Genomic DNA, 25,033 nt, shown 5'->3' on the forward strand with positions numbered 1-25,033 from the left:
AAGCATCAATGATATGGAAGTCTTCTCAGGATTATTAAATATTTATATTTTATCAAACACTTCCTGACTTTTTCAAACTTTGTGTTGTGTCCCAGAGAGGATTCTGTGTTGTGATAGGGAAGGTCAAATACTTGAATTTCATATGAGGAAAGAAATAGCTACCCAGTTATTCACAGAGCATCCGAATCTGCTCATACTGGAGAGCCTCAGGTAACAGTTAGTGGAGTACTTTTTATGCTTTGTTTATAAAAGATTGCTAAATACCGGCAGATTTTAAAGCATATCAGATTACTAGTCAAATTTGGCAAGAATATGTTATAGCACTTCCGATCTGTGATCTTTATATCATACAGGAATGAATTATTTCATTAATCCAGCCCCAGCATTCTTGCACTGTTTTCCCTTTCAGCCGAGAAGGCTGATCTTTACAGTCAGTAGAACAGGAGACTTGAACATGCCTTCCTAAACAAAATATTTCCAGTTTAATTGCTGTAAGAAGTGGATAGTTGCTACTTTTTGACTACACAGCATATAATGGAAACTTCTTAAACTGCAATTCAACTTCTTTTATCCTGGTGTACAAGGAAGGGTACTGGTTGCTGCCTTACTGAGGTTTTAGCCCATTCCTCAGTTCTAGCCCTAGCTTGGTCTCCAGGCCTCAGCGGTCTGCCTTCTTCCTGCTTCACATGTCACAGTGGAAGAGCCTGTCTTATTCAAAGGGTTGCTAATATTTTTCTCGTTCTTGTTAAAAAGGTAACAGTTTCTTAGTTGCACTTTCACAAACTACTTTGCTTTCAGGCATAGGATTTTTTAAGAACAGATCCATTGCTTTGGAGTCTGTGCGTTGCATTTTGCAAAGTCCTTTCAACTGGTCCAGCGCGTCCTTCCTTGGCTCTGGCCTCAGACTTGGCCTAATGGCTGGTTAGACTAGCAGTATCACAGAAAGAAGGAAGGAACATTTAGTCTTTCAGCAAATCCTCAGTTAGTCTTTGTTCCAGGTTACTAAAAGGAGTTAATGGTCTACAGAGCCATTGTTCTTGTAACACCTCAAGAGTTTCCGCATACTCTGCTTTGCTGGGTTTGGTTTGTTGTCAGTACTTTATTCCAGTGGGGCAAATTTTGATTTTGTGGTGGTTCTGTTTGTGAAAGGACTGCAGTGTCTCATGGCAGATTCTGAAAGGCAAACAGTTCTTGAAATTTTGGCATGCTACCAGCTTTCCTAGCTGCCTTTGGCTCTGGCAGCAGGCAGCTCAGTAGGCCTATAATTTTCCTCAGGCTTTTGTCCAGCTATAAACTAGCTTTCTCACCTTAACCTAACCATCTAGTCATCAAGATTTCAGAGTCCCTTTGCCATGTGCTCTCCTGGTAGAGAGAAATAGGTAATCATGAGTAACGAATAGGGAAAAGGCAGATTCTTTTTTCTGTCTACAGATGTTCACTTTCTGGACAACTTTTAACCCTGAGCATATGGAAGAAGCAAAGAGGTTAGGCTTAGGATTGGATTTGTCACCTGTAACTCCAGGTGTTGCCACATTCCAGAAATAAGCAGGCTAGCTATGATCTTAAAATCTCTTTAAACAGAGGTTGAGTGCAAGTTTAAAAATGAGAATCAATAAAGTATGTTTCTATTCAGCCATTATTCCAGTCTTTATTCTCTTTATATGCTTTTTCTTTCACCTCAGAAGAATTCTCACGCAATTCTGCCCAAAACTTAAACATCCAAAAATGATTCTTGGAATAAGTTGAATGTTTACAAAACAATTAAAATCCAACAAGCAAGAACTCAGACATAAAGAGAATGAATTGTTTAAGGGCAGATGCCCTTAAAAGCCAGCAATATGCAATGCATTAGCTATGTGTGATTGAGGTGTGCTGTTAAAGAAACATGTCAAGGAACAGAACCTTAGATTAAAAATCAAAAACTGTCCAAGAGAGATTCTGTGTTACGCCTCTGGATTGAATGTTGCTGTRGTCTACCACGCTGTCCTTTTCATATAAATTTCCATTGTCTGTGTTTCAGTTTTCTACCCTACTTGCTTTGCAAACCATCCTCAAGACWGTAGTCTCTCCTGACTGTTGCAATCCATAGTATCTGCACTTCCATACTATCTTCCCAAGAAAAGCTGGAATAGCCTTTTCTAGTGTTAACATTCACACCACTTAGTTTTGTTTCAAACAAGGACTCCCTCCTTCTCGCTGCTTATCTAGCACCTTCCGTCATCAGTAGCTTGAAATAGCAAGTGCTGTTTTCCCCACTACATTGCCTGACTACCCATCAACATTTCTCCCCAGGGCCTCACCCCGTGGCTTTGCTGCAGTGCAAGTTACCTATGTTACGATGCTTTCATTGTGTTCTGACCTGTGTTTTTCAACTCATGAATAATTTCAGAGTCATGCTCTTTTCTCTGTAATTAAAATTCCACTGTATGAATACTGAATACTAAAACAAACATTGCTTATCATTTCTGTTCTCTCAGTCGCCAAATTCAGTAGTTGATCCACCTATTAAGCACAATGGAAAAATAAGTGCAATTCCAAGATACAACACCGTCATGAACGCCTGATGAGAATGGAAATTAGTGCTAGTTTAACTTTAAATGGTAACTGCTTCTAAATCAAAAAGATATGCTTGTATGTAAATTTTTCACAAGAGGTAACCAAATCCCAGTGGGTAGTTGAGAATTCCAGCCCTGCTCTGCCAAACAGGAATACATCAGATAATCCGGTGCAGAAACAAAGGACTTCATATTTGAGGTCCGTTCTTTGATATTGAAGTTTATTTTTCTGTGTTGCAAAAAAGCAGGGCTTAAAGAATATGGCCAGTAAACTCAAGTAGCTTAGTAAGAAGAAGTAGTGTGTGGGTAGAAAACATTCTGTGTTTGTTTTCAGAGCCCCTTATGGAAAGGCAGTGGATATGTGGTCAGTAGGCTGCATTCTGGGGGAGCTGAGTGATGGGCAGCCCCTGTTCCCCGGCGAGAGCGAGATTGACCAGCTCTTTACCATTCAGAAGGTGCTAGGCCCTCTGCCAGCTGAGCAGATGAAGCTCTTCTACAGCAACCCTCGCTTCCACGGCTTGCGGGTAAGAGAAAACCTTGGGGTTTTTTTAATTTGTTCACACAGTATTTGTGCTATTGTCCTTGATGCCATGAAGATTCTTTTCATTTCAGTTGTGTTTAGGGTTATCTACTGCATGCATTTATTTGTAAGCAGGCTATTTAGGTGATAAGGCATTTGTAGTTCGTAAGTAGAATTCTGATTAGACCAATATTAAGTTGTTTAAATATGTTTATTTTACTGTTAAAAGTGGATTACAAATCTACTTTAATTTCTTTGACATTTTTGGCATGCAGGTTAGCATTTATACCCAGTTTAGCATTAGTCTGCCGTAGGTGCACTCTGAAGTTTAGTGGCACGGCTGTGTCAGTTCAGGGTGTGAAAAAATCATGCCTGCTCTCTCAGGCTGCTGTGTCAGGAAGTCTGAGCCAAGGATGCTGCTATGATAACAGAAGAGCTTTCTGCTATTTGGTTTACATTACCAGGTGAGCTGGCGTAAGCTATGTGATGAAGAAAAGAATCTCTTCCTACTGACAGCATTGCTCCCTTTTCAGGAGTTTGCCAATATCCTATGTTGGCAGAGACTCACTGGCATGGTGAAACTGCCTAAGCTGAAACGTACAATGTGGCAAGAGCCCAAAAGCAGTATATTAAGTAATGGCTCCATTGTCTTTAATAACTCCTGGTCACTGACTGTACTTCTGTTTTCTTGTAATTCAGTTTTGGTTGTCATTTTTTTTAATTAACATTGCTTAGAAGGGTGATTTTTTGATCTTGATAAATGGCCTGAAATTGCTAATGTAAAATCCAATAAAGAAATATATAACTATTACATCTGAAAATTAAAGATTGAATACACAAATATAAAATAGAAAAAAAAACTGATAAGGCAGGAGTACTATATTGTTAAAAAAATAGTGGGTTATATTGGTTCATGATCTAAATGCGTACAGCATAATAATGTTTTAGAAGAAGCTGTCCAATTTTTTAACATGATGTAGAGAATATGCTGAAAAAAAATTACATAGAGATTTTATAAGATTTCACCTGTGGAGCTTTAAGTTTTACCCTGTAAAAGAGAAAACTGAGAGAAGTAAGGACAAAGGGAAAGAAGGGGACATAGTTGTCTTAAAATGTGCTAAGGGCTGCCATAAATTGGATTTAGCTGATGATGGTAGGAAAAGAAGTAGTTGGCTTAAGATGTTAGGATAATTAGCTACAAGGTTAGATAATCTGTAAGAGTTTCTAATCCTCTGAACCTCTGTCAGTGGAGGTTTTTAAAAACACTTTAGACAAGCATTTCTTCCARTGTCCTATATGTATTTGATACTGTTTTAAGGATTGGACCATATTTTCTCTTCTGTATGCATTCTAATAGAAAGTTACATTCAGRGTTACTTTTTAATCCTGTCTTCTGMYGTGGAATAAAATTTTCCCATGAATTAATATATATAACTTTGAACCAATATTTTTGTAGTGTTTTCCACATTTAAGCCATTATTCAGACTTCAGTTAAGTACTTCTCTTTCTCTTCTCTTCTTTCTCTTCTCTACTTTCTCTTCTCTTTTTTCTCTTCTTTTCACTTTCTCTTTCTCTCTCTCCTCCTTCTCTTTTTCTTTCTTTCTCGTCTCTTTCTCTCTTGCTCTGCTCTCCTCTCTTTCTCTCTTTGTCTCTCTCTCTCTCCCCCCCCTTTCTTTTTCTTCTTCTCTTTTCCTCCCTCAAATCTGCTCTGGTATTAAAATGCCCAGTTTTCTCTAAAATCAGCATCAGTTAGGATCTATCAGGTTCTTGGAGGGTTTTTTTTTAAACCCCTCTTGGAATTCCAACCTTAATTTCTAATTCTGAAAACACTGACATATACATTCAGCTTTTAAGTTTCAAATTACCATACTGAAATCAGTTTATCTGTTTTATTTGTTGTGAGTTCAGTGCATGCCATACCCTGGGATTCGATTTTTGTTGTTTGTTTCTTTTCAACTCATTGTACTTGACATTATGGTATAGCAATGAAATATTGAACAAATTTTCTTTCATTTGATTAAAAGGAAGAAAAGATTCTCTTTTCATTTMATATGTTTATTCAGCTTGTTTATACATCAGGCAAGATCAGTTGGTGGCAAATCTCAGTAATCAGGAGGAGTCAAATTGATAAAATTGGATGTTCTGCATATATTGGATGTCCTGTGCTAGCTGAAGGGGCTGTCTTGTCTCCGTAACTTAGAAGACTTCTCAACTCAGTTCTTCTAAATCAGTGGTGTATTTAAGTCTGCGTCTGCTTGTTCTGTCTAGCTTCTCATTTTAATTCACCAATGAGTTTATTCTTTCTTGTCTTCCTTTATACTGCTTCTTTCACCATTGCTGTTACTTAAGGAGTCTTTAGTCTGTGGCTCTTGACCAGTGAGTTGTGATCCAGTGTGAGAGTACCTAACTTTGTCAGGGGAAATTTTTAATCCGATATACTGTTTTCTCCTCATTTACTTGTCTAATTAAAAAAAAATGGCTATATTTGGCACYACAGATTTACTGAATATTTTTGTAACCTCTATCAAAGCACCAAGTTTGCRTTAGAATGTACTGTTGGAAGTGATTGCATTAATATTGATATGATTCAAATTTAGGGAAAGATGAAGCTGCAAGAACATACACTGTTCTTTACAGCATTCATTTGGTTTTCTGCACCTCTGCTCGTTCTGACTATTCAGCTAATGACTTTACTGAATCATTTTAACATTATTATTATATTTCTTGTTTGGAATGTCCAGTATATATTTGTACTGGAAAAAATCTGACAAGCCTTCATAAAATCTTAAAGTACAGATATCTTACCTTTAAGTTCCAGATGACAATGATGAGAATCTAAAATAAAAATTAACAACAAATATCAACAAAAGCAATTCTATACTTTATTTTTTCCTTCCTCAAATCGTGCCTGCCTGTTTTCTTTCCAGACAGTTAGGACTAGTTTCAAATACTGCCTTCATCTGGTTTTGTCAAGACTAGCTGATAAAGATGCCCTTCAGCAGTGTGCGGTAATTSTCATGGTGTTGCCGGTTCTTACTGCAGCGTGACCAGAGGAATAGTGCTGAACCTTAAGTCTCTGCATAGTTGCCATGCTGTTTTCTTGAAGTTTTCCCCTAAAAACATGTTGGAATTGTTGGTTAATCTTTGATACTTAGTTAGTACTATATATATACAACAATTAAATTATCTCAAAGCTATTTTTAATCCTTTCTTGAGGGAGGAATATTGCTTATGTTAATTCTTAATCTATTTTAAACCACCCAGCCTTTGTCAGTCGTAATGCCACAAACATATTTATATCTCCAACTTGATTATTTTTCATTTGTGATAAATTCTGCTAACAGCCCTCCTAATCAGGAATACTTTCCTTGCTGGACTAGATACATACAGTACATCAGTTGTTTGCTTTACCATTATATTTTGTAATGTTTCAGAAAGCACTCTGATTCTTTTAGCACGTATGATTCCACATGATTTCCATTAAGTTTTATGCCTTTACTCAATGTGTAGTTTCTGTTTTTTGAAAGGTTGTATTGATCTATACCTTGTTTACCTTTTCTGAATATTTATGGTAAATTACTTTCACAGTTCCCTGCAGTCAATCATCCACAGTCCTTGGAGAGAAGATACTTGGGAATTTTAAGTGGTGTGTTACTTGACCTTATGAAGGTAGGAAAATGTATTTATTTTTTTCCTGTAATGTGTAGAGAAAGATGTAAATTATCTCTGTTTGCTAATATAATACATCTTAAAAGTATTTTTGAACAAATTCCTTTTGGGATATTTTGATATTGCCATTGTTTGTAGCAAGSATTTGATATTTCTGAGAAATCAGGAACATACCCTTTGCAAATGCCAAGGTGAGTCTGTTCAAATTTGTTTGATCTGATAACAAAGTATATTCCAAACAAAAGAATCAATATTATTTGCACCAGCATGCACTGACACTGAAGACCATTCAGATACACTGGTTACTTCAGTAATGCTGAAGTGTGAGTGTTCAGCCTGTGATAAATTTAGATAAATCCACACTGAAAGACTGTTACGCTAACCTGAGGAATTGTGCATTTGTTGCTGGATAAGCAGCAGGGCATGGACAGTTGTCAGAGATTAAGTTGAAGCACAGTAATTTCTTTATATGTCTGAGCTCATAATCTGCTGACTGCTGCTCACCTATACACAGCCTGTATGTTAGGTTGCTCTCCAGTCCTGTTTTRGAACAAACCAGCTAGTTCCTTTTGGCCACACTACATGTGATCTGGAGAAGGTGACTCTTTCCAGAACGGTCCCATACTGTGAAATATTCTGCTATGTATTTGTGCCATATTCCTGGATATGCAATRCATTCTCAGCATTGTACTGTAAAAACATCACAGTGGTAAGCTGCAGCACAGCTCTCCCATTATTTCAGCCCCACTGAGCTGAAGAAACATCACAATAAGAGAAATTACATTTTTAGAATCAGAAGGGTRTCATCAAAGAGTTAGAGGCAATCTGCAGCAAATATTATGAAGTACGAATGTGGCTAATCAACTSTGAGTGAATTGTGTGGTCCCAAGCGAATCTGTGCCAGTTGTCTTGGAAACCAGGAGTCATGTTTGGGAGTATATTAGGATAATACTTACCTTTAAAAGTATTGATGTAATCAGTAGAAGTCCACCAAAGTTGTTCTTTTGTTTCCTTTACAGTTCAAATCACTTTCATTTAATCTCCCTGCCTTATAAAAAGAATCAGCATGGCTTTTTGTCTTGGTTTCATGTAATCTGCAAAGTTAGGCTCTCAAAGCTAGGCTCCATATAATTGCTTGTTTMAGTATTATACATCCTTCTCAGTTTTGTAGTTCACAGATAATCTTGACATTATAGTTACCTCTAGCTCAAGCTTTGGTAGCGTATATTGCAGAACAGCAGCTGGAAGATCGTTCTTCAGACCATTGTTATGCATGCTCTGGTTTTGTTTTTATTTTTTATCTTATTTCTTATATGTTATACCTCAGTGTCTTTTGGGTTCYTTTACTGTGTTTTAAAAGTTACAAAAGTTGCAAAATGAAGTACTTGGATTTTAAGGAATGYAGGTTTCCAAATAATTCCATTCCACTTTTATTTAAGTAATTCTTTTCAACATTTCTGTGAAAAAAGATCAGGGATTCTGTAGAGGGGATATTTGTGTGTTTAACTTTTATTATTTATTTCAGAAGTTGGAAAGTTGCTAAATATTGAGCAAAAGACTACAAGAAAAGAAGAGATGTGTGGTTAAGTTGTATGCTCTAAATACTGCCCGTACTTTGGTCTATGCCTGTCTCTTCTCTCTGGGCAGTCTGGCACATGCCTGTACTTGGTGTGTTCCTCATTATCTGCTTCCCCAGGAACCTCAGGTCTGATTACTAGATTACTGAATAACCTAAGCTTCAACTTATGTCAGCTGAAGCTGTGAGTTCTTAATATATCTCTAAATAGGGCATTTGTGGTCTAGRTGAATGAAGATGCATCCAAGTTGGGTAATCCTGAATTTTACTCCTCTAGACAGGAGACATCCATATGGACCCATGGTTTTGTTGCTCCCTGCCTCCCCTCTCATTCCCAAACTATGCTGTTATGCAAGCATGCATTTGAGAATTTAGGAGCATGCTTTGCATGTGACAACTTGGGCAAACAAGACWTTGAGTATTTCAGCCTTTTCTATATCATCTGCAATTTAGTTGTCTCCCCTATTTAGCAACAGACATGTATTTTCTCTGAACTTTCTTTTGCTGCTAGAATACTTGTAATATCCCTTCTTCTTACTGTTTATGTTCCTTGCTTGCTTTAGCTGCAGACTTTGACCTTTCCTAATTTCATCCCTTTTGTGCCAAAGCAGTGCTTTTGTATTTTTCCTTTGTATCCTGTCCTTGACTCTACTTCTTACATGCTCCCTTTTTGCATTTTTGTTCATTAAGAATTTCCTTGTTTAGCCAAGCTGACCTGCCAAAATCTTCAGTCTTCTGTACAATGAGATGGTTTATTCCCAAACTCTCAAAGTTTTTCTTTTTAAGTCGGCTGGCTTTTCTGGACATCTTTCCTCTGATGGCAGTTTTTCAGAGGATTCTGCCTACCAATCCCCTAAAAAAAGTTGAAATGTGCTCTCCTAAGCCRTGAGTCCTATCCCTGCTGTTTATCTTTCCACCTTTCCTTTGAATTCTGACCTTAATCGCCTCAGGGTCACTGCAACCCAAGCCGCATTCTTTGATCAGATTTGTCAGCAGTTCTTTACTGTTGATGAGCAACTGGTCAAGCAGAGTACAGTGCTCCCCTTGGTTGGTCTCTCCAACAGCTGCATTAGGAAATTTTTGCCAACATAGTCTAGAAATGTCATGGATTGTCTACAGAGGCTGGATGTCTGGATAGTTGAAATCCACTGTGAGGGTAAGGGCCTGTGGTCAGGAAATTTCTGCTTGTTTTTACAGAAAATCATCCACTTTGTTGTTTTGGACACATGGTCTGTAGCAAATCCCTACTGTAACATCGCAAATACAATTTTCTAATCCTGTCTCAGAGACTGTCTGCAGACACACTTTCTGTTTCATACTGGTGCAATCCAGGAACCCACATATAYAGAGTGCTATTTTTCTTTCCTCATCCTGCATCCTTCTGAAGCCAGCCATATCCATCAGTGGCCATGTTCCAGCACTTTCCTACCAGTTCTTTGTGCTTCCAGTTATGTTCACAGCCTTGTGATTGCCCATGGACTTTCAGTTCTCCTTGCTTGTGGCCCAAGCTCYGCAAGTTAGTGTAAAGGCACTTGAGGTTAGCCTCTGAACATCCTCTCATCTAAGCAGGAACGTGAAAATCACACTTGTATCCTTCTCATGTTTGTTTAGGCTGTTTGAGACACTGCAGTGATGAGCACCAGAAAAAAATTCGGGAAAAAGTTATTGATTCAGTGCATGATTTGTCAATTGGAAAATATAAATACAATATATCTTATGAAAAAACTGCATAGAAATGTTGAATATTTRCTTTGTTGCTTGAACGTTTTCCATTTTGAAGCAAATCACAGGATCACAGAGTCACAGAATGGGTAAGGTTGGAAGGGACCTCTGGAGATCATYTAGTCCAACCCTCCTGCTCAAGAAGGGTCACCTAGAGCATGTTAGACAGGGTTGCATCCAGGCGGGTTTTGAATATCTCCAGAGAAGGAGACTCCACAACCTTTCTGGGCAGCCTGTGCCAGTGCTCCAGCACTCTCACAGTCCTCACGTTCAGGCGGAACTTCTGTGGTTCAGTTTGTGCCTGTTGCTTTTAGTCCTTTTGCATGGGTCAACTGAAAAGAGTTTGTCCCTGTCCCCTTGACACCGTCCCTTCAGGTACTTGTACACATTGATAATATCCCCCCCTCAGTCTTCTCTTCCCCAGGCTGAGGAGGCCCAGCTCTCGCAGTCCTTCCTCATAGGGCAGGTGCTCCAGCCCTCGGATCATCTTTGTAGCCCTCTGCTGGACTCTCTCCAGTAGCTCCATGTCTCTCTTGTACTGGGGAGCCCAGCACTGGACACAGGGCTCGAGATGAGGCCTCAGCAGGGCTGAGTAGAGGGGCAGGATCACCTCCCTCGACCTGCTGGCAACACTCTTCCCARTGCACCCCAGGAGACCATTGGCCTTCTTGGCCACAAGGGCACATTGCTGGCTCATGGTCAACTTGTCWTCCACCAGCACTCCCAGGTCCTCCTCTGCAGAGCTGCTCTCCAGCAGGTCAGGCTTCTGCCTGTACTGGTGCATGGCATTATTTTTTCCTAGGTGCAGGACCCTGCACTTGCCCTTACTGAACCTTGTGAGGTTTTTCTCCACCTAACTCTCCAAGGAAGATAGAAGGGAAGCTAGTGTGTGGTTAAGTGATTAAATACTACCTTAATGCATATGCAGRTACAGTTTTGTGTGTGTGTGTATGTAAGTGTACACATGCATACAGGTGCGTGCGYTTGCACAMACACATACACGTGTATATATACATGAGGCTGTTATTTATTCAATCTATATARCCATTAAAAATAGCTATTCTTGTTACTTAATAGTCATTCAAATTTTTTTCCTTGCTCACAATCATACAGTTGAACTATTCCAGGACTTTTTAAATTTCTGCAAGAATTTTTTTAGCTGCTCAAAATACCCAACCCATTGGTTTCTAATGTTGTAATTTAATGTTTGTTCTCTATGTGTCAGAAAGTGTCTTTGTTCAAAAACATAACAAATCTAACRAAATTGTAAGGCAGATGTTATTCTGAGTGCATTCTAAACAATTTAGATGAGTCTTTAAAAATATAGGTGGACTTGAACCCCCTACTGAAGTAAATATCAGAATCTTTTATTTTTAAAAATATTGTATTCAAAAGAATATTTTTGTTTTAATAAAAATGTTCTGTTTATATTCTTGTTCTATTCATGTTTATAAAGCCTATTTCATTGGTACTGTTTTACTACAGGTAAATTTAATGTTGTTCATTCCAARCAATATTCTTCTAAGGTATATCCTGAAAAGTATATTTTAAAAAAGTAATAATATTTGTAGTAAATAAGTTTGAGACCTTTCACTCGAACATTGAACATAGTATTTTGAAAGTGTTTATTTTACTTGTGTTATATGTAATTTAGTAATATAACATTAAATTATTCTGGCACTTATGTCTAATTTCAGAAACTCTGGAGATTAAAAAACTGTCCCAATAATGTTCTTTGCTTCATTTTAGTTTTTGCTRGTGCAAATACAGATACTAACACTTGAATTCTGGGGTTTGTTTTCCAAAGAACTTACTAAAGCTAGATCCAGCAGATAGGTATTTGACAGAACAATGTTTGAACCACCCTTCATTTCAAACTCAAAGACTCTTGGATCGCTGYGGAAGTTCACCTTCACGGTCAACTAAGAGAAAACCTTACCACGTAGACAGCAACACATTATCTAACAGGTAAATGCAGTCATGTGACCATTTTACCTGTCATTTGTTATGCCAGTGAGTAAGTTCTTGTCATGCTTAAATTCAACATCATCATCAAGAAAAGTAGTTGTTCAACACTTTAGGCACATTGAGAAAGATACATATAGATAAAGATATATATCATTCCATGTTCTGGAATCATATCGTTTCATATTGTTCAAGGAAATTCTTCAGTGCAGAGAGCCMCATGTTGTTCCTCTAACAAAAGAGGTCATCTTCTAAAGCGTGTAGAACAATACCTGCTTTTAATCCTAGTCATGTCTAGGATTGTTCTGCACGCTTTGGAAGATGACCTTTCGGCTTTTTCTTTAGCTTCTCCTATGATATCCAAAAAAATATTCCTCACTTTAACTTTTTAACTGGCTTTTACAGTCTTTACTGGTCTGAGATAGTCACCAAAAAGCTTTAACTCCCTTTTAAATTTTAGGATAGAAGTTTTGCAATTATGATGCCAAGGTGGCAGAAAGAAAAGCCTAGGCTCATAGGAAACGTTTTGTTAATACAAAGCTTTACCTACCTGCTTGATTTAAAATTACTAGGCTCCTTTTATCTCTAAGCTAAAAGTAAAGAAAGATATCTGTCCTTTTAACTAAAAAATAGTTTAACTTGACATTAAAATTGCTCAATTTATATGAACTATAATAGAGCACGTAATTAGATCGTTAAAAGTGGGTGATATAGAAGCATTATCCAATTATAATTAACAAGGTCAACAAAGATATGAACTTGTCTAAACAGTCATCTCTCTGAGTTTATTTCTCAGTAGTATATCTGAATTCTAGATTATGATAGAATTAGATGCAGGGATAAGTAAGTTAGCTCTGAGCTAAACCAATAGAATTAGATGCAGAGATAAGTAAGTTAGCCCTGAGCTAAACTGACCTTGGTCCATCAAGGCTAATGGGCACAGACACAACACGGTTTAGTCGTGGCTGCACTGTTTCCAGGGCTAGCATAAGTCCAAAAGCAGAACTGTTTTTATATGCCATAAAACCTGAGCTAATAAATCCTCCTAAACTCAAGATGAATGTTTGCAGAACCAATTCATGATCCCRTAATAGCCCTGTAATTTCAAAACCAGGAGAGCTGGAATGTGCAACAAAGATACTGAGTGGCCCTGCACCAAGTCCATCTGGTTCCAGCAAGTCTGGTACAGTTTGGGGAATAAGTTAGTATGCCAAGAACTGGGATAATGCCAACTTCTGCAGGGGTCTGCGTTCCTGTGTTAGACCTGGTTGTCCTATAGGGCTTACTAGGCCACGCTGAACTCAGGCACATTCCTTTTGGATGTCTTTACCAGCACAGTATACTCTATTTTTCACATCACCATCCTCAGACCTGCATTATCTGGCTAATGGAGCATTGATTGTGTAGTTTTTTTGTCAGTGTTGGCATGTTTGATTATTCTACCTTAAACTTGGTATGCCAGATAYATTTAAGAATTTTTTCAATGGATATACAGCTAACTCTCATAATGTAGTGTACATTAGTGATCTACATATATATTATTCACACATACATATGAATATGCAAACATATATGTTGGATTTTTGAGGCTGTGTTTTAAAATATTAACCAAAGCTGAATTTGTCTGTCAGGGTTTAGCCAATAAGAAACAACAATATACTAACACTTGCAAATCTGTTATTTTAGGGGAGTTCCTGCTTTCTAGCTGGTAATATTTAATCTCATTACAGTTAAATTTTTTGTTTTTAAGGGTGCCTCCATCTTGACATGAATGTGCTTTTATTAAAATTGAGATTATTAATATATGACTATGTTATCTGGTGTATTAATCCTTCTTTATGCATTTTGATGTAGAAATCAAGCCAGCAAAAGTTCTGCTTTGCAGTCACATCACAGATCAAACAGCAAGGATATACAGACTTTAGGGGTTGGCCTGCCAAGAGAAGAGGGTCTTCCAACAAATGAAAGTTTTTTAAATGGAAACCTTCCTGGAGCTGCACATAGTCCAATGCATGCAAAAAAATCAAGCAACCCACCTGGATCTGGCAACAAGGATCTAGCCAATAATAACATGCCACATCTTCTCAGTCCAAAGGAAGCAAAAGGAAAAACAGAATTTGATTTTAATGTGGACTCAAAAAGTTCTGATGGTCCAGGTACAAAATACCTGAAGTCAAACACCAGATCTCAGCAGAACCGGCACTCATTTATGGAAACTTCTCAAAACAAGACTGGGACGCTGCAACCTGGTGATAAGCATAGTCGCCATAGCTATATTGATACTATTCCACAGTCTTCTAAGAGTCCTTCATATCGGACAAAGTCAAAGAGCCACGGAGTTCTGACTGACTCAAAATCGGTGGGCAATCTTTCTGAGGCTAGGGCACAAGCTGCAGAACCAAACAGCAGTAGATATTTTCCATCCAGTTGTATGGACTTGAACTCTCCTACCAGTCCAACTCCTCCCCGACACAGCGATAACAGGACTTTGCTCAGTCCGTCTGGGAGGAACAACCGCAGTGAGGGTACCCTGGACACCCGAAGACCATCGACAAGACACTCCAAAACAATGGAGGAGTTAAAACTGCCAGATCACGCAGATGGAARCCATTCTCACTCGCTGTCTGCTCCACATGAATCTTTTTCCTATGGTCTAGGTTATACCAGTCCTTTTTCTTCACAGCAGCGCCCTCATAGACACTCTATGTATGTGAGCCGGGACAGAGTGAGGTCAAAGGGCTCAGAGGGTGGCTTAAACGTAGGGCAAGGGATGGCAGCCAGAGCAAACAGCCTGCAACTGTTATCTCCACAGGTGCAGCATAAGTCACTCACAAGGTCTGTTGGCTCTTCACGAGAAGAYTGTACAGAAGATACCAATAGGGTTAGTTCAAAATACTGCCTGTAATGGAAGACTTTCCTTCCTTTGTATCTTTCWTCTAGGGAAAGTGTCCTGCTTTCTCTCTTCTCTTTATTTGTTTGCATAGTTGTTTGTTTATTTGTCTTGTTTTAAGGAATGTTAAGATTTTTCAGACAGGCTAAATGTTCAGAGCTTGAAGGAAGAGACTTAAAAAAAAAAAAAAAGAACTATGAATGCCATTCTTTTAAAGTGCTAAAATGTGAGAACAGACAAATGTGTCTGTGAGGTTAAAATATAGTAAGTAGTTGCTGTTCTTTGGTTATGCTCTCTGGTGTCATTTTTACCATATCGTTTTCCTTAATTAACCTTCTCTTACTTGGATTTGGGGTTTTTTGCTGTGTTTTTTCTTGTGTATCTTTTTGCTAGGAAAGCTAATTTTAAATATTTTGGAAGTGAGATTTTCACTCACTTATAGCAAAGTGTTATGGCTGAAATGCCATAATTTACTAGCGGAATATCAAAACCGCTGCAATATTTCTCCTGATTAGTATAATAGGAAACAGGGATAGGCTAGAGCTTTAATAGTGACGAAACTACTGATTAACTGACTCTGAAACAGTGATGCAGTGATAACTGTCACTAGATGTCTTGTTATGTTTTAATGTGATCATTATTTCGTGAGTCTAGAGCAAGGACCAGTTTTAAGTTGATTTACTTTCCTTATATAGCACTTCTGAATTACTTGAAGTCTTACTCAGGGGAATCGCATTTGTCCCTAAGTCTTTAAATTGCCGCAGCATTGATGCAGATTGCAGCAAAACAGTGCAAAGAGAAGTACAGAAAATGAACGTTTTTTATACATGTATCTGTGGTAAAGTAACTTTTAAGGAGAGAACAGCTTGCTAAGATTTGTTGACAAATTGAAGGAAGTTAGAAAAGATCTTCAAAAGTTACTTAAGATCTAAATAATATGTTTTATAAAAGAGACTAAAAGACTTTTGTATACTTAGAAATAAGAAAAATTTAAAAGCTAGGAAATATTTGTAGCAGACTTGATAGCAGTCTGCAAATACCGTAAGAAGTTTTCAGTTAGTTGGTGGCTCTTCAATTCAGTAGGAAAAAAGACATAAATCTTTTCTGATGTTTTCTGCATATTAATACATCATTTTTGTACTTACCATCTCTCCTCCATTCAGGCTTACCTGTCTTCATTATAAGGAGAAAAATCTCATCAAAATAGGAGAAGTGCAATCTAATTTAAAAGAGAATAACCATTTAAAAGGCATTATAGCAGCTCCATTTCAAAACCAGGTTTTATTTCTTTTTTTTATATAGTCATTTTCTCTCTCTCACATTTAGTTGAGCTAGGTGTTACTTATTCTTGAAGATGTTGCCGTAAAAGGGCAGTAACACCAGCATTTGAATTTGATAATAAAAGCTCACACTACCTTGTACTCTTCTTGTATTAGGATCTTTTTCTGCAATATGTAGAGAATGTTATTTTGATAAGCAATTTCAATTTTACTTCATATTATGTAGAGACAGAGTGTCCTTATCATTCTTTCTCTTTGACAGTTGGTTGACAAGCCTGTATTTTAATTAGAAAAATTGATGTACTGCCCATTGCTTCTGATTTTGTTCATTTTGGTTTGCTTTGGAATGAGTGCTTGAATTAGTTACTCTAATTATTTGTAAAGTACGTGTCTCTATATCTTACAGGCAACATCTTTAAACTTCAGTCTTCAGTTATATGATTTAATTTTAAATAATTTTAAATTTACTTTTAAATGTATATTTCAACTGAAGGCTGAACGAAAATACTATTCTAAGTGCTCTTCAACTATTTTTTCTTTGTTTTCTTAAGTTTCAAAAACAAATTAGAATTAAATGAACAACCTTCTTATTAAGCTTCATAAAGGCATTCTCACAAAGAAATAATTCTTGGGTTTTCTCCTATCCCATCTATTTTATTTTTGACATGCTCTAGATCAGAAATAAGAAAATTTCACTTTTCTCAACATTACTGAACTCGCAAGTTCAAGAATAACATAATTGTTCTCCATGTTTCTTTATTATATTCCTATTAATTTTTTCTCTTCAGTTCTATTGATTTTGCTCCCTCCATACTTCCCTCCTTTTTTTCTCACTTTCTCTCCCTCTTGCTTCTCCTGCTTCTCTCTCTCTCCCTCTCTTTCTTTCTCTTGCTCCTGTTTTTTTTCCCATCTCCCTTCACATTTTATGACGTTTAAAGAGAAAACATTCTTTTTTTCCCCTGGCTTTAAACCTTTGAAAGGGATTAAAAAAAAAAAAAAAAAAAAAAGATGTTCAGTGTTAGCTTTGGGGCTTTATATGTCTTAGTAAAATACTTTGGGGGGATTCTTTTTATTTTTTAGGTTAATGTACACAAAAAGGGTCAAGCAGAAGAAAATGAAATACAAGTTGCTATTACTGTCTCTTGTAGCTTAACTGCTGACAAATAAGAGGTATTTTACACAAGTAGTAATTTAATCAAATGCTTCAGCCTCTTGTAAATTTTAGAAGAAGCAAACTGCAATTTAAAGCATTGTTTTTAGCTGCATTTCTCATCATGGCACAGTTTCAGGAGTTGTTTTATCTGTGCCTGTGAGGCCAGGTCATTATTAATAAAAGGCAAAATAGATTTTGCACATTACTGTGAACTGAAATCAGAATCCTTTTGATTTTTAACCTTTTGTTCATTTTGGACATTCTAGATATATAGATATATGTATGTGTGTGTGTGTGTGTGTGTGTGTGTGTGTGTGTATACATACTATATATATACGTATATACATACATATATATGTTTCAGTATAATTTCCTGTGTGGTCTTGGAGAGATCATTTAATTTTATCTGGTCTTTATTGCAGAAATAATTGTAGCAGCTGGTTCATTACGATTGGGGTTAAGTCATATTTGGCAGCAAATTATGTGCATATSTGTTTCTAAGGACATGCTTAAGTTTTTGGTTATAGTACTTTCCAGAAAGTACTTTATTCGGTAAAATAGAGTTGATGGTATCTTTTTTCTGTTCTGTTTGACTTAACTATTTAGCTTACAAATTTTTAAGTTCAGAAACTACCTCTTATTATTTGTACAGTAAACTTTTTGACTGTTGGTACCTCTAGGTGCTACTGTATAACAGCTGATAAGAGAGAGTGCTGTAGTGTTGCATTTATCACAGATTATATGCATTTCCTTTTTCCTTTTTAAAATTTGCTATTAGCAGAGTGACCAGATCCCATCAGAAATGAATTTAACAAGACCTCCAGGAAAAGATTCCTCCAGAGATGTTACAACTACATTTCATTCACGGCAAAAATCTGAGGTCTGAATCATGCTAAAGTCTTTAAAATTACAACTAAGGGGCAAAATCCTATTAATGCCATTTTTGTCCTTTTGGCAAAAACAAAGCAAAAACAAATAATTATTAATTCCATAATCTGTGGTTTGATAATGGCAGTTATTAATTAAATGACAGGAAAATTGTGCGTATTTGAGTTTGGGATTTCTTGCTTATGTATGTTGGTTAAAAACAGTGCAGATCACTTTATGTTCTTTAATTTTAAATAGTTAACTATTCTTCTGTTTAGGGTGGAACATACCATGATCCACACACAGAAGATGGAGCATCTACTAAGGAAAATAGAATTCTCTATAATGACCCTGTTCCAAGAAGAGTCGGCAGCTTTTACAGAGGTAATTTTATGATGGATCTTTCAAAATTAAACAAGAGTTTTAACACAGAATATGACTGAAATAGTAGAAATGGATACTGCAAACTAACACAAACAACTAAAAATGTTTATAGGAAAAACAGACCAGGGTGGCCTGCTAGGTAATATGTAGTAACTGTGTTAGTATCATTATATTATTTATTTGTAAATGGTAACTCACTTTGATTGAAAAGTATATCCGGTGCAGTACCTAGTAAAACACAAAGTAATTTTATCAGAGAGTTAACTAAGATAAATGAAAATTGCCAAAGTAAATGTTTTAAACATCAATTCCTGTCTTAAATTCTTAATAACATTATATCTAAACACCTTTGTACCTGTAGCAAATTAATATACTTGTTAATCTATTTCAGATAGTGTGATAGGTATGTAGAAATGAAGTTCTTACTTTTAACCAGTAAAATCCTATATTCGTATGTTTTGTTCAGATTTACTAAAAATCAGAATTTTCTTCTACAAGTAAAACACATTTATGTAATTCTAGTTCAGAATAAATAATAGAACAGGAACGGATACTCTAAAATATATATATATATGTATGCACATACAGACACACACAAACATACACTGCTGTAATGTGATAAACAAAAGATGGTGATTTGTACTTAAAAGGTGGTGATTTCTGAGCAGCTGCCTCACAGCTAAACCTGGTTAATCCTTTTGAAAAGGAGGAGGATGATAAGAAGCTAATTACTGTCCTGCAAGTGTTAGGATGCTTGTGAGACTCTGCTGATCATTCAGAACTCCCAGTCAGCTAAAATTTGATTATGAGTCACCTAATAATCCTAAGTAGAGTTGCCAGTCTCCCACTGATCCTCTTTGGGTTCATCAGTTGGCTGATGACCTGATTTAGGCATGTTAAAATCTGCCAATCCTTGTAAGTATCCCATTGAAATATTAAAACTTGTGAGCCTATTAAAGTTTGTACTGTTTTGGGCAATGCTTTTGAGTTTACTAAGGTTTTAGAGCACATGGAACAGAGAATCTTCAAGGATCCTCAACMCTGAATTGGTTTTATTAATCCTTGAAACATTCCTATAAATTGGACATGGATTATGTATATATTTGTGTACATATACATACATACATACATACACATACACRTAATGAAATAAGAAATTCCAAGGAAGAATGACTTTTTGTAAATCATGTGGTCATGGCTAAGGAAACTGTAGGTCTGGGATTGAATTGAATTCAGTACCGTATTACAAACTAGATATTGCTTCCTCTTTAATTTTATCTATGAAACAAATATATTTTATTTCACAAATTTATTTATGTCTTTGGAAAAACAGTGCTATATTTAAATAATAAATTGATAACCTATTGACAGAAAAAGTTACTATGAAAAAGGTAAATTCGTATTTGTTCAGTTCTTAAATATTGACTTCCAAATATACAAGAGTTTGTGTATTGTGACTTAAATAAAAACTTGTTACAATCCCCTGTTCTGTCTTCACATTCCATTTTGATGGCTGGTACGGCATGGTGCTGCAGTAATGGTGCAACTAGCACCTGATTTGTTCTTAATCCAATACAAATTTTTATGGTGGGTCACACAGTTTTGATACCAAATTTATTTTTAGGTATGTATAACTGATTTTCAAAAATCTACAATAGGAATTCTGACTTGAGTACAAGAGGTGTGTTACTAAACAAAATATAGCATCTGATTTTGATCCTTTCATTTATACTGAGTAGTATCTTCCTCTTAGTAGTTGCATTAAAGTCCACATTAAAATTTTTCAGGCCAAGTGTTTTTCAGGCCTAAGTGAAGATAAAATGTAAACTGTAGTAATTAATGTCTTTAATGACAGTATTTCAACCTTTTATTCCATTTCCTATTTTTAAATATCATTTGCACTTGTGGATCTCTATAGATAGATATAGTGTCAAAATTCAAGAACGTGTTGTTCAAGTTCTGATGATGATAATACACTATAATAACATCATCTTGACAATGTCACAAAAAACTAGGTTTCCAACCTGTGAAAACGTACAGTGGTTTCTTCTAKTTGTACATAAAGTACAGCAGTATCTTCCATCTTCTGTAAAAGTAAAGAGGAAACAGATAACTAAAAGATGTGACTTTTGATGGCGTTCAGTATACATTGTTTACTATTTCTCTGTTCAGTTCCATCTCCACGTCCAGAGAGTACATACCTAGAAAACAATGTGTCAAACAGAGCCCCTGTGTTACCAGCAGACAGCAGCACGGTGGCAAACCACTCAAAGAGACAAACCACCTTTGATACCTGGTGAGTTGTTACTTACACAGATGTGTAGAAGGTAGCAGGAAAAAGGGGACTGTTGAGAGGAAGAAATTACACAGAAAACCAATTTTTTTCCCCTCTAGGCTCTTCATTTCGAAAAGAATATTTTGTAACTCTTTTTTGAAATTTGTGATTGTCTATACCTGCTTAATTGCTCCCTGTGAGTGTACTGAAATAGCATTGCATGATTTTTGTCCCCTTTTAAGGAATAGGACATACTTCATTACACTATTGAAACAAATGCGTTGAAATTACATACTTTTTTCTGGTCTTTCCTGATTTTTTTTCCATTATCTGTCTTTGGTTAAAGCTAATAGAAAGTACCTGTGTGCATATAGTGTGGATAGCAAGGCCATCTATGGATTTCAGAAGCCTGAAGTGTCAGACAAATGGAAAAAAATTGTCAAACTGCATGTTTCCATATATAAAATAGGACTGTATAAATGAAGAATATAATATTCGCCCTACAATGGGGACTGCTGCTCTCTTTTTGCTCATGCACCACAGAAGGAAATAAGTGCATTCTATGGGATAATGGACTAAGCAATATCTTAATGGTGTATATTGATTTTAAAAGATTAAAAGCACCACATGACTCCATTATATAACCTAAAACAATTAACTATAATTATGTGAATAGAATGACGGTGTGCATACATAGTTTTGCAGGACTTAAAGGGAAATACCTTAATTTCGTTTCTATGAGAACTATTCAGCTCTAAAATATTCTTAATCTTCTACTTTGTTCAATTACAATAAAGCTCACTCCATAAAAATAAGTAAATGGAGTTTCAAAGAATTGGTGGGAGGAAGGGATTATGTATATTCTCATGAGACAACTATACTTCATACCACTCTGAAACACTGCTTTCTGAAAATGTGGTAAAACCATGCTATCTAAAGAACTGCTGCAGTAATTTGTTAACTTTAATGTATTTTCACATGCACAACCTGTGAGTTACCTGTTTTAAGAAAAAAAAAGAAAAAAAGGAAAATGGGGAAATAAAGCCCAACAACCTGTAATTCAACTTGTGTTCAGGTTGTATACCTGTGTCAGTAATAGATGATGTTTATTCCAAAGCACTGTTGCCTCCTCTGATTCAGTAGACTTCACTTTCTACCCTTCAGTAGCCCCACCTGCCTGTATTTTTATGGCAGTTGATTTGGGGATCTGGTCATTTATGTGAAAAAAAAAATGGTACTTATATTGTGACTTACTTTTATGTGACTAAAGAAGGTACTGTTTGCACTATTGAACCCYTTTACATATTTTGTTGTCCTTCGTATCTGAATCTCATTATCTTGCATATAACCTGACCCAGCGGAAATTTTGCTTTGCTTTCTATATAATTCAGCAATGTACTTCCTTCTGTTATGTGGTCGCTACAAGGCTCATGCAATATTATATTAACTCTGAACTGAACTTAATAGCATATGTTGTTAGAGCTGGTTGGGAATTTTTTGRCCAAGTATTTTTTTACTTAAAATTCCAAATTATCAGAAATGGAAAATTTCAAAGCAACAAATTGATATTATGAACKAACCTTTTATTGGGAAGGTTATTCTGCTCCAGGATGGAATTATCAGTGAAAACGAGTGAGGTATTCACCATACAATAGCAAATACTCTGGGTTCGGTGTTATTTCTTAGAACACGAAGAATTCAAGTTCAGGGCATTTGTTCTTTGTTATATAAATCAGAGGAATGAACCAAGATCTTATATCCAACCAGTGAATGCCCTGAACCAGAAGCTGCAGGTTGTTCTGCAGCACATTCTCTATTTTGCTCAATATCTTTTCTTGAAGCTGTTTCATCTTGTTGAAATAATGGAAGGACCTCAGAAATGCTGAGCATAGGCTACTGATTGAGGCCCTCAGTGAACTTTGAGACAATTAGATTTAAGTCCTTGCTCCAGTTAATATACTTAAATATTTCCACAAAGTGGAACAGCTCCTTTGAGAGAAAAGCCCACAGAAGAATAAGCACTTCTTCTTGTGAAATGGAAGAATGGCAGTGCCCTCAACACCAAGCTGTTTGCTCTTTTGGCATGCATTTCTCTTTCTCTTTGCTTCTCCTACTCCCTATTATCCTGAAGTGTTTCCTGCCCAGCTCTACATGTTATTCTGTGCAAGTTGTCTTGGCAATGGTCTAATGTTGCAAAATTGTTCTGTGCCATATATGCAGCTTAATCAGATTCTTCAGTGATGTAGAGACTGTTTCTCTACTTAATTTTCTGTATAGAAGTTGTGTAAATGCCTATGCAAATGTTGAAAGCTCTAATGGAATGTGATTCTGCTTACATCAATGTTATGATGAAGTAAATATTCAGTGTTCTACTGGCATACATAACTGGTACGTGACAATTCATCTAAAATTAYGAGTGACGTATTCCACCTGGACTTGCCACTACTGTAAAATACTGCTTCTATCATACTAATGCTCTATGTTGCCTTTTTTCTGTCAAAGATTTTGTGAGTTTGTTAGACTGAATTGTCACAGATGTTCCTCTGTCTTTGTGTGCATATCTTCACTCTGTCCTCACTGTCCTGCCTCTATAAAATAAAGATCTTACATTGCTAAACTCGACTTTTGTCATCAGGATTTACTTTTAAATTACTAGATCATTTCTGTACTTCAGAAAACTTGGTTTGAACAAAGGCAAACTGTTCAGCTTTCCCCAAAATATTATGTTTACCTCAGTTTAATTTCCTCTGAATGACCTTGAACTTCTCTGTCATTTTTTCTTCTTTAGGTTCAAGAACAGATGTTTTAGTCTTTCACTTGTTCAAGCTTTGTCTTAATAGGCAAGATACTTTACCTCGTTYTGCTAGTGTGCCATAATATGGACCAGAATTAAACCTACCACTGTTACAGTACCAAGTGTCTCTTTGTGGTGAATTCTAACATGCAGTACTTTATCTCATATCCTACCTGAAGTGCTTGCATTTATTGTATAAAGATATTTGGGGGCTTCTGGAAACCTATTRTTTAGAACGTCTGTGTCCAATTAGATATATTAATTCTATGAGAAACAGCTGGTTGTATCTTTGCTAGTATATACTGTATCTTCCTGCAAAAAGAATGTATATTCGTATGTATAACACATATATCTTTATACATTTTTACTTTTATCTAAATATATGTATTTATTTAGATACAGATATGCACATATGTATAAACATACACACAGTTTCTCCGTTTGTCACTCAAAAAAAAATCCCACACTCGTAGGCATGTTATCCATCTACCATTAGTTTCAAGACCCTGGAACTACACAGGCTATTACAAACATGAGCCAACTGTTCTTAATCTTGCTGTTTCAGTATCAGTGTAGCAATATAGTCATGGCAGGAGTCTGTCTGAGAAGCCAAGTAGCTAGTTCACAGTGAAGTCTATGAAACTAGAAGGTTATCAATACCAAAGCAAGCTAGTTTAAAGTTTCCTCGGCTGTGTCTGCAATACAGCCCATTTCTGCATTGTAAATACTTTTCAGTTCCATTACAGATTTCTGGAATTTTTCTAAAATAATGAAGTAACTGCAAAATTTGTAACTTGAAAACTTAAAAGTTAGCTATGGTTGAGRCTTTAGAAATCTGCTCTGCATAGCTTGAAGATGTTCACACTTCTTAATCATATAGCTTTCCTGTTGACCTTTCCTGCCTAAGACTCTTGCGTATATATTGTCATCTACTATGTTTGCCTTTTTATTTTTGTCTACTTGGCAGCATCTGAACTTCCCTATCAATGCATGCAACCTCTTTTCTAGTAACCAGTATTTTTTACCATGTCCTTTCCCCAGGCATCAGTGGTTTTTGTTTTGTAGTCAAAATTAGATGATGCAACCTAGGGCTATTTACAAGGAAATTTTCAAAAATTTGTAGTCATTGATATTCTGCCTGAGAAATAAACCTAGTGAAGTATATGCTTTACAACTTCATAGAACCAACCACTTCCAAATTTAAATGATTACTAATCTTGCGTAACGTGTGTGTGTGCATGCATGCGTGTGTGTGTGTGTGTGCGCGCGTGCGTGCACAACCTGAGGTGATATATTTGCAGGTAATATAGTGGTTACAGCAGCTTGTGGGTGATAGTCAATATAAAAGATGTCATGTCTAGATTTTATTGCAGTTAATAAATC

The 25,033-nt window shown here is 36.3% G+C and overlaps 1 protein-coding gene across 6 annotated transcripts in view; it reads left to right on the forward strand.

The window, feature by feature from the left end:
- CDKL5 (cyclin dependent kinase like 5) overlaps positions 1 to 25,033 on the forward strand; it is a 119,873-nt gene that overhangs the window by 76,172 nt on the left and 18,668 nt on the right. For 4 of the 6 annotated variants that reach the window (XR_014898015.1, XM_085323180.1, XM_085323175.1 and 1 more), the window contains exons 9-15: positions 2,890 to 3,079; positions 6,664 to 6,744; positions 11,850 to 12,010; positions 13,862 to 14,888; positions 18,109 to 18,210; positions 18,476 to 18,581; positions 20,754 to 20,877. Coding sequence is in view for 5 of the 6 variants with exons in the window: in XM_085323180.1 (XP_085179306.1) it covers positions 2,890 to 3,079; positions 6,664 to 6,744; positions 11,850 to 12,010; positions 13,862 to 14,888; positions 18,109 to 18,210; positions 18,476 to 18,581; positions 20,754 to 20,877 (1,791 nt within the window). In the remaining variant the exon portion in view is untranslated. The remainder of the gene's footprint in view (positions 1 to 2,889; positions 3,080 to 6,663; positions 6,745 to 11,849; positions 12,011 to 13,861; positions 14,889 to 18,108; positions 18,211 to 18,475; positions 18,582 to 20,753; positions 20,878 to 25,033) is intronic. The other 2 variants (XM_085323176.1, XM_085323177.1) reach the window with 2 other exon arrangements.

This window comes from Rhea americana, unplaced genomic scaffold (genome assembly GCF_003343005.1).
Source record: "Rhea americana isolate MKP2758 unplaced genomic scaffold, rheAme1 scaffold_82, whole genome shotgun sequence".
Lineage (NCBI taxonomy): Eukaryota > Metazoa > Chordata > Aves > Rheiformes > Rheidae > Rhea > Rhea americana.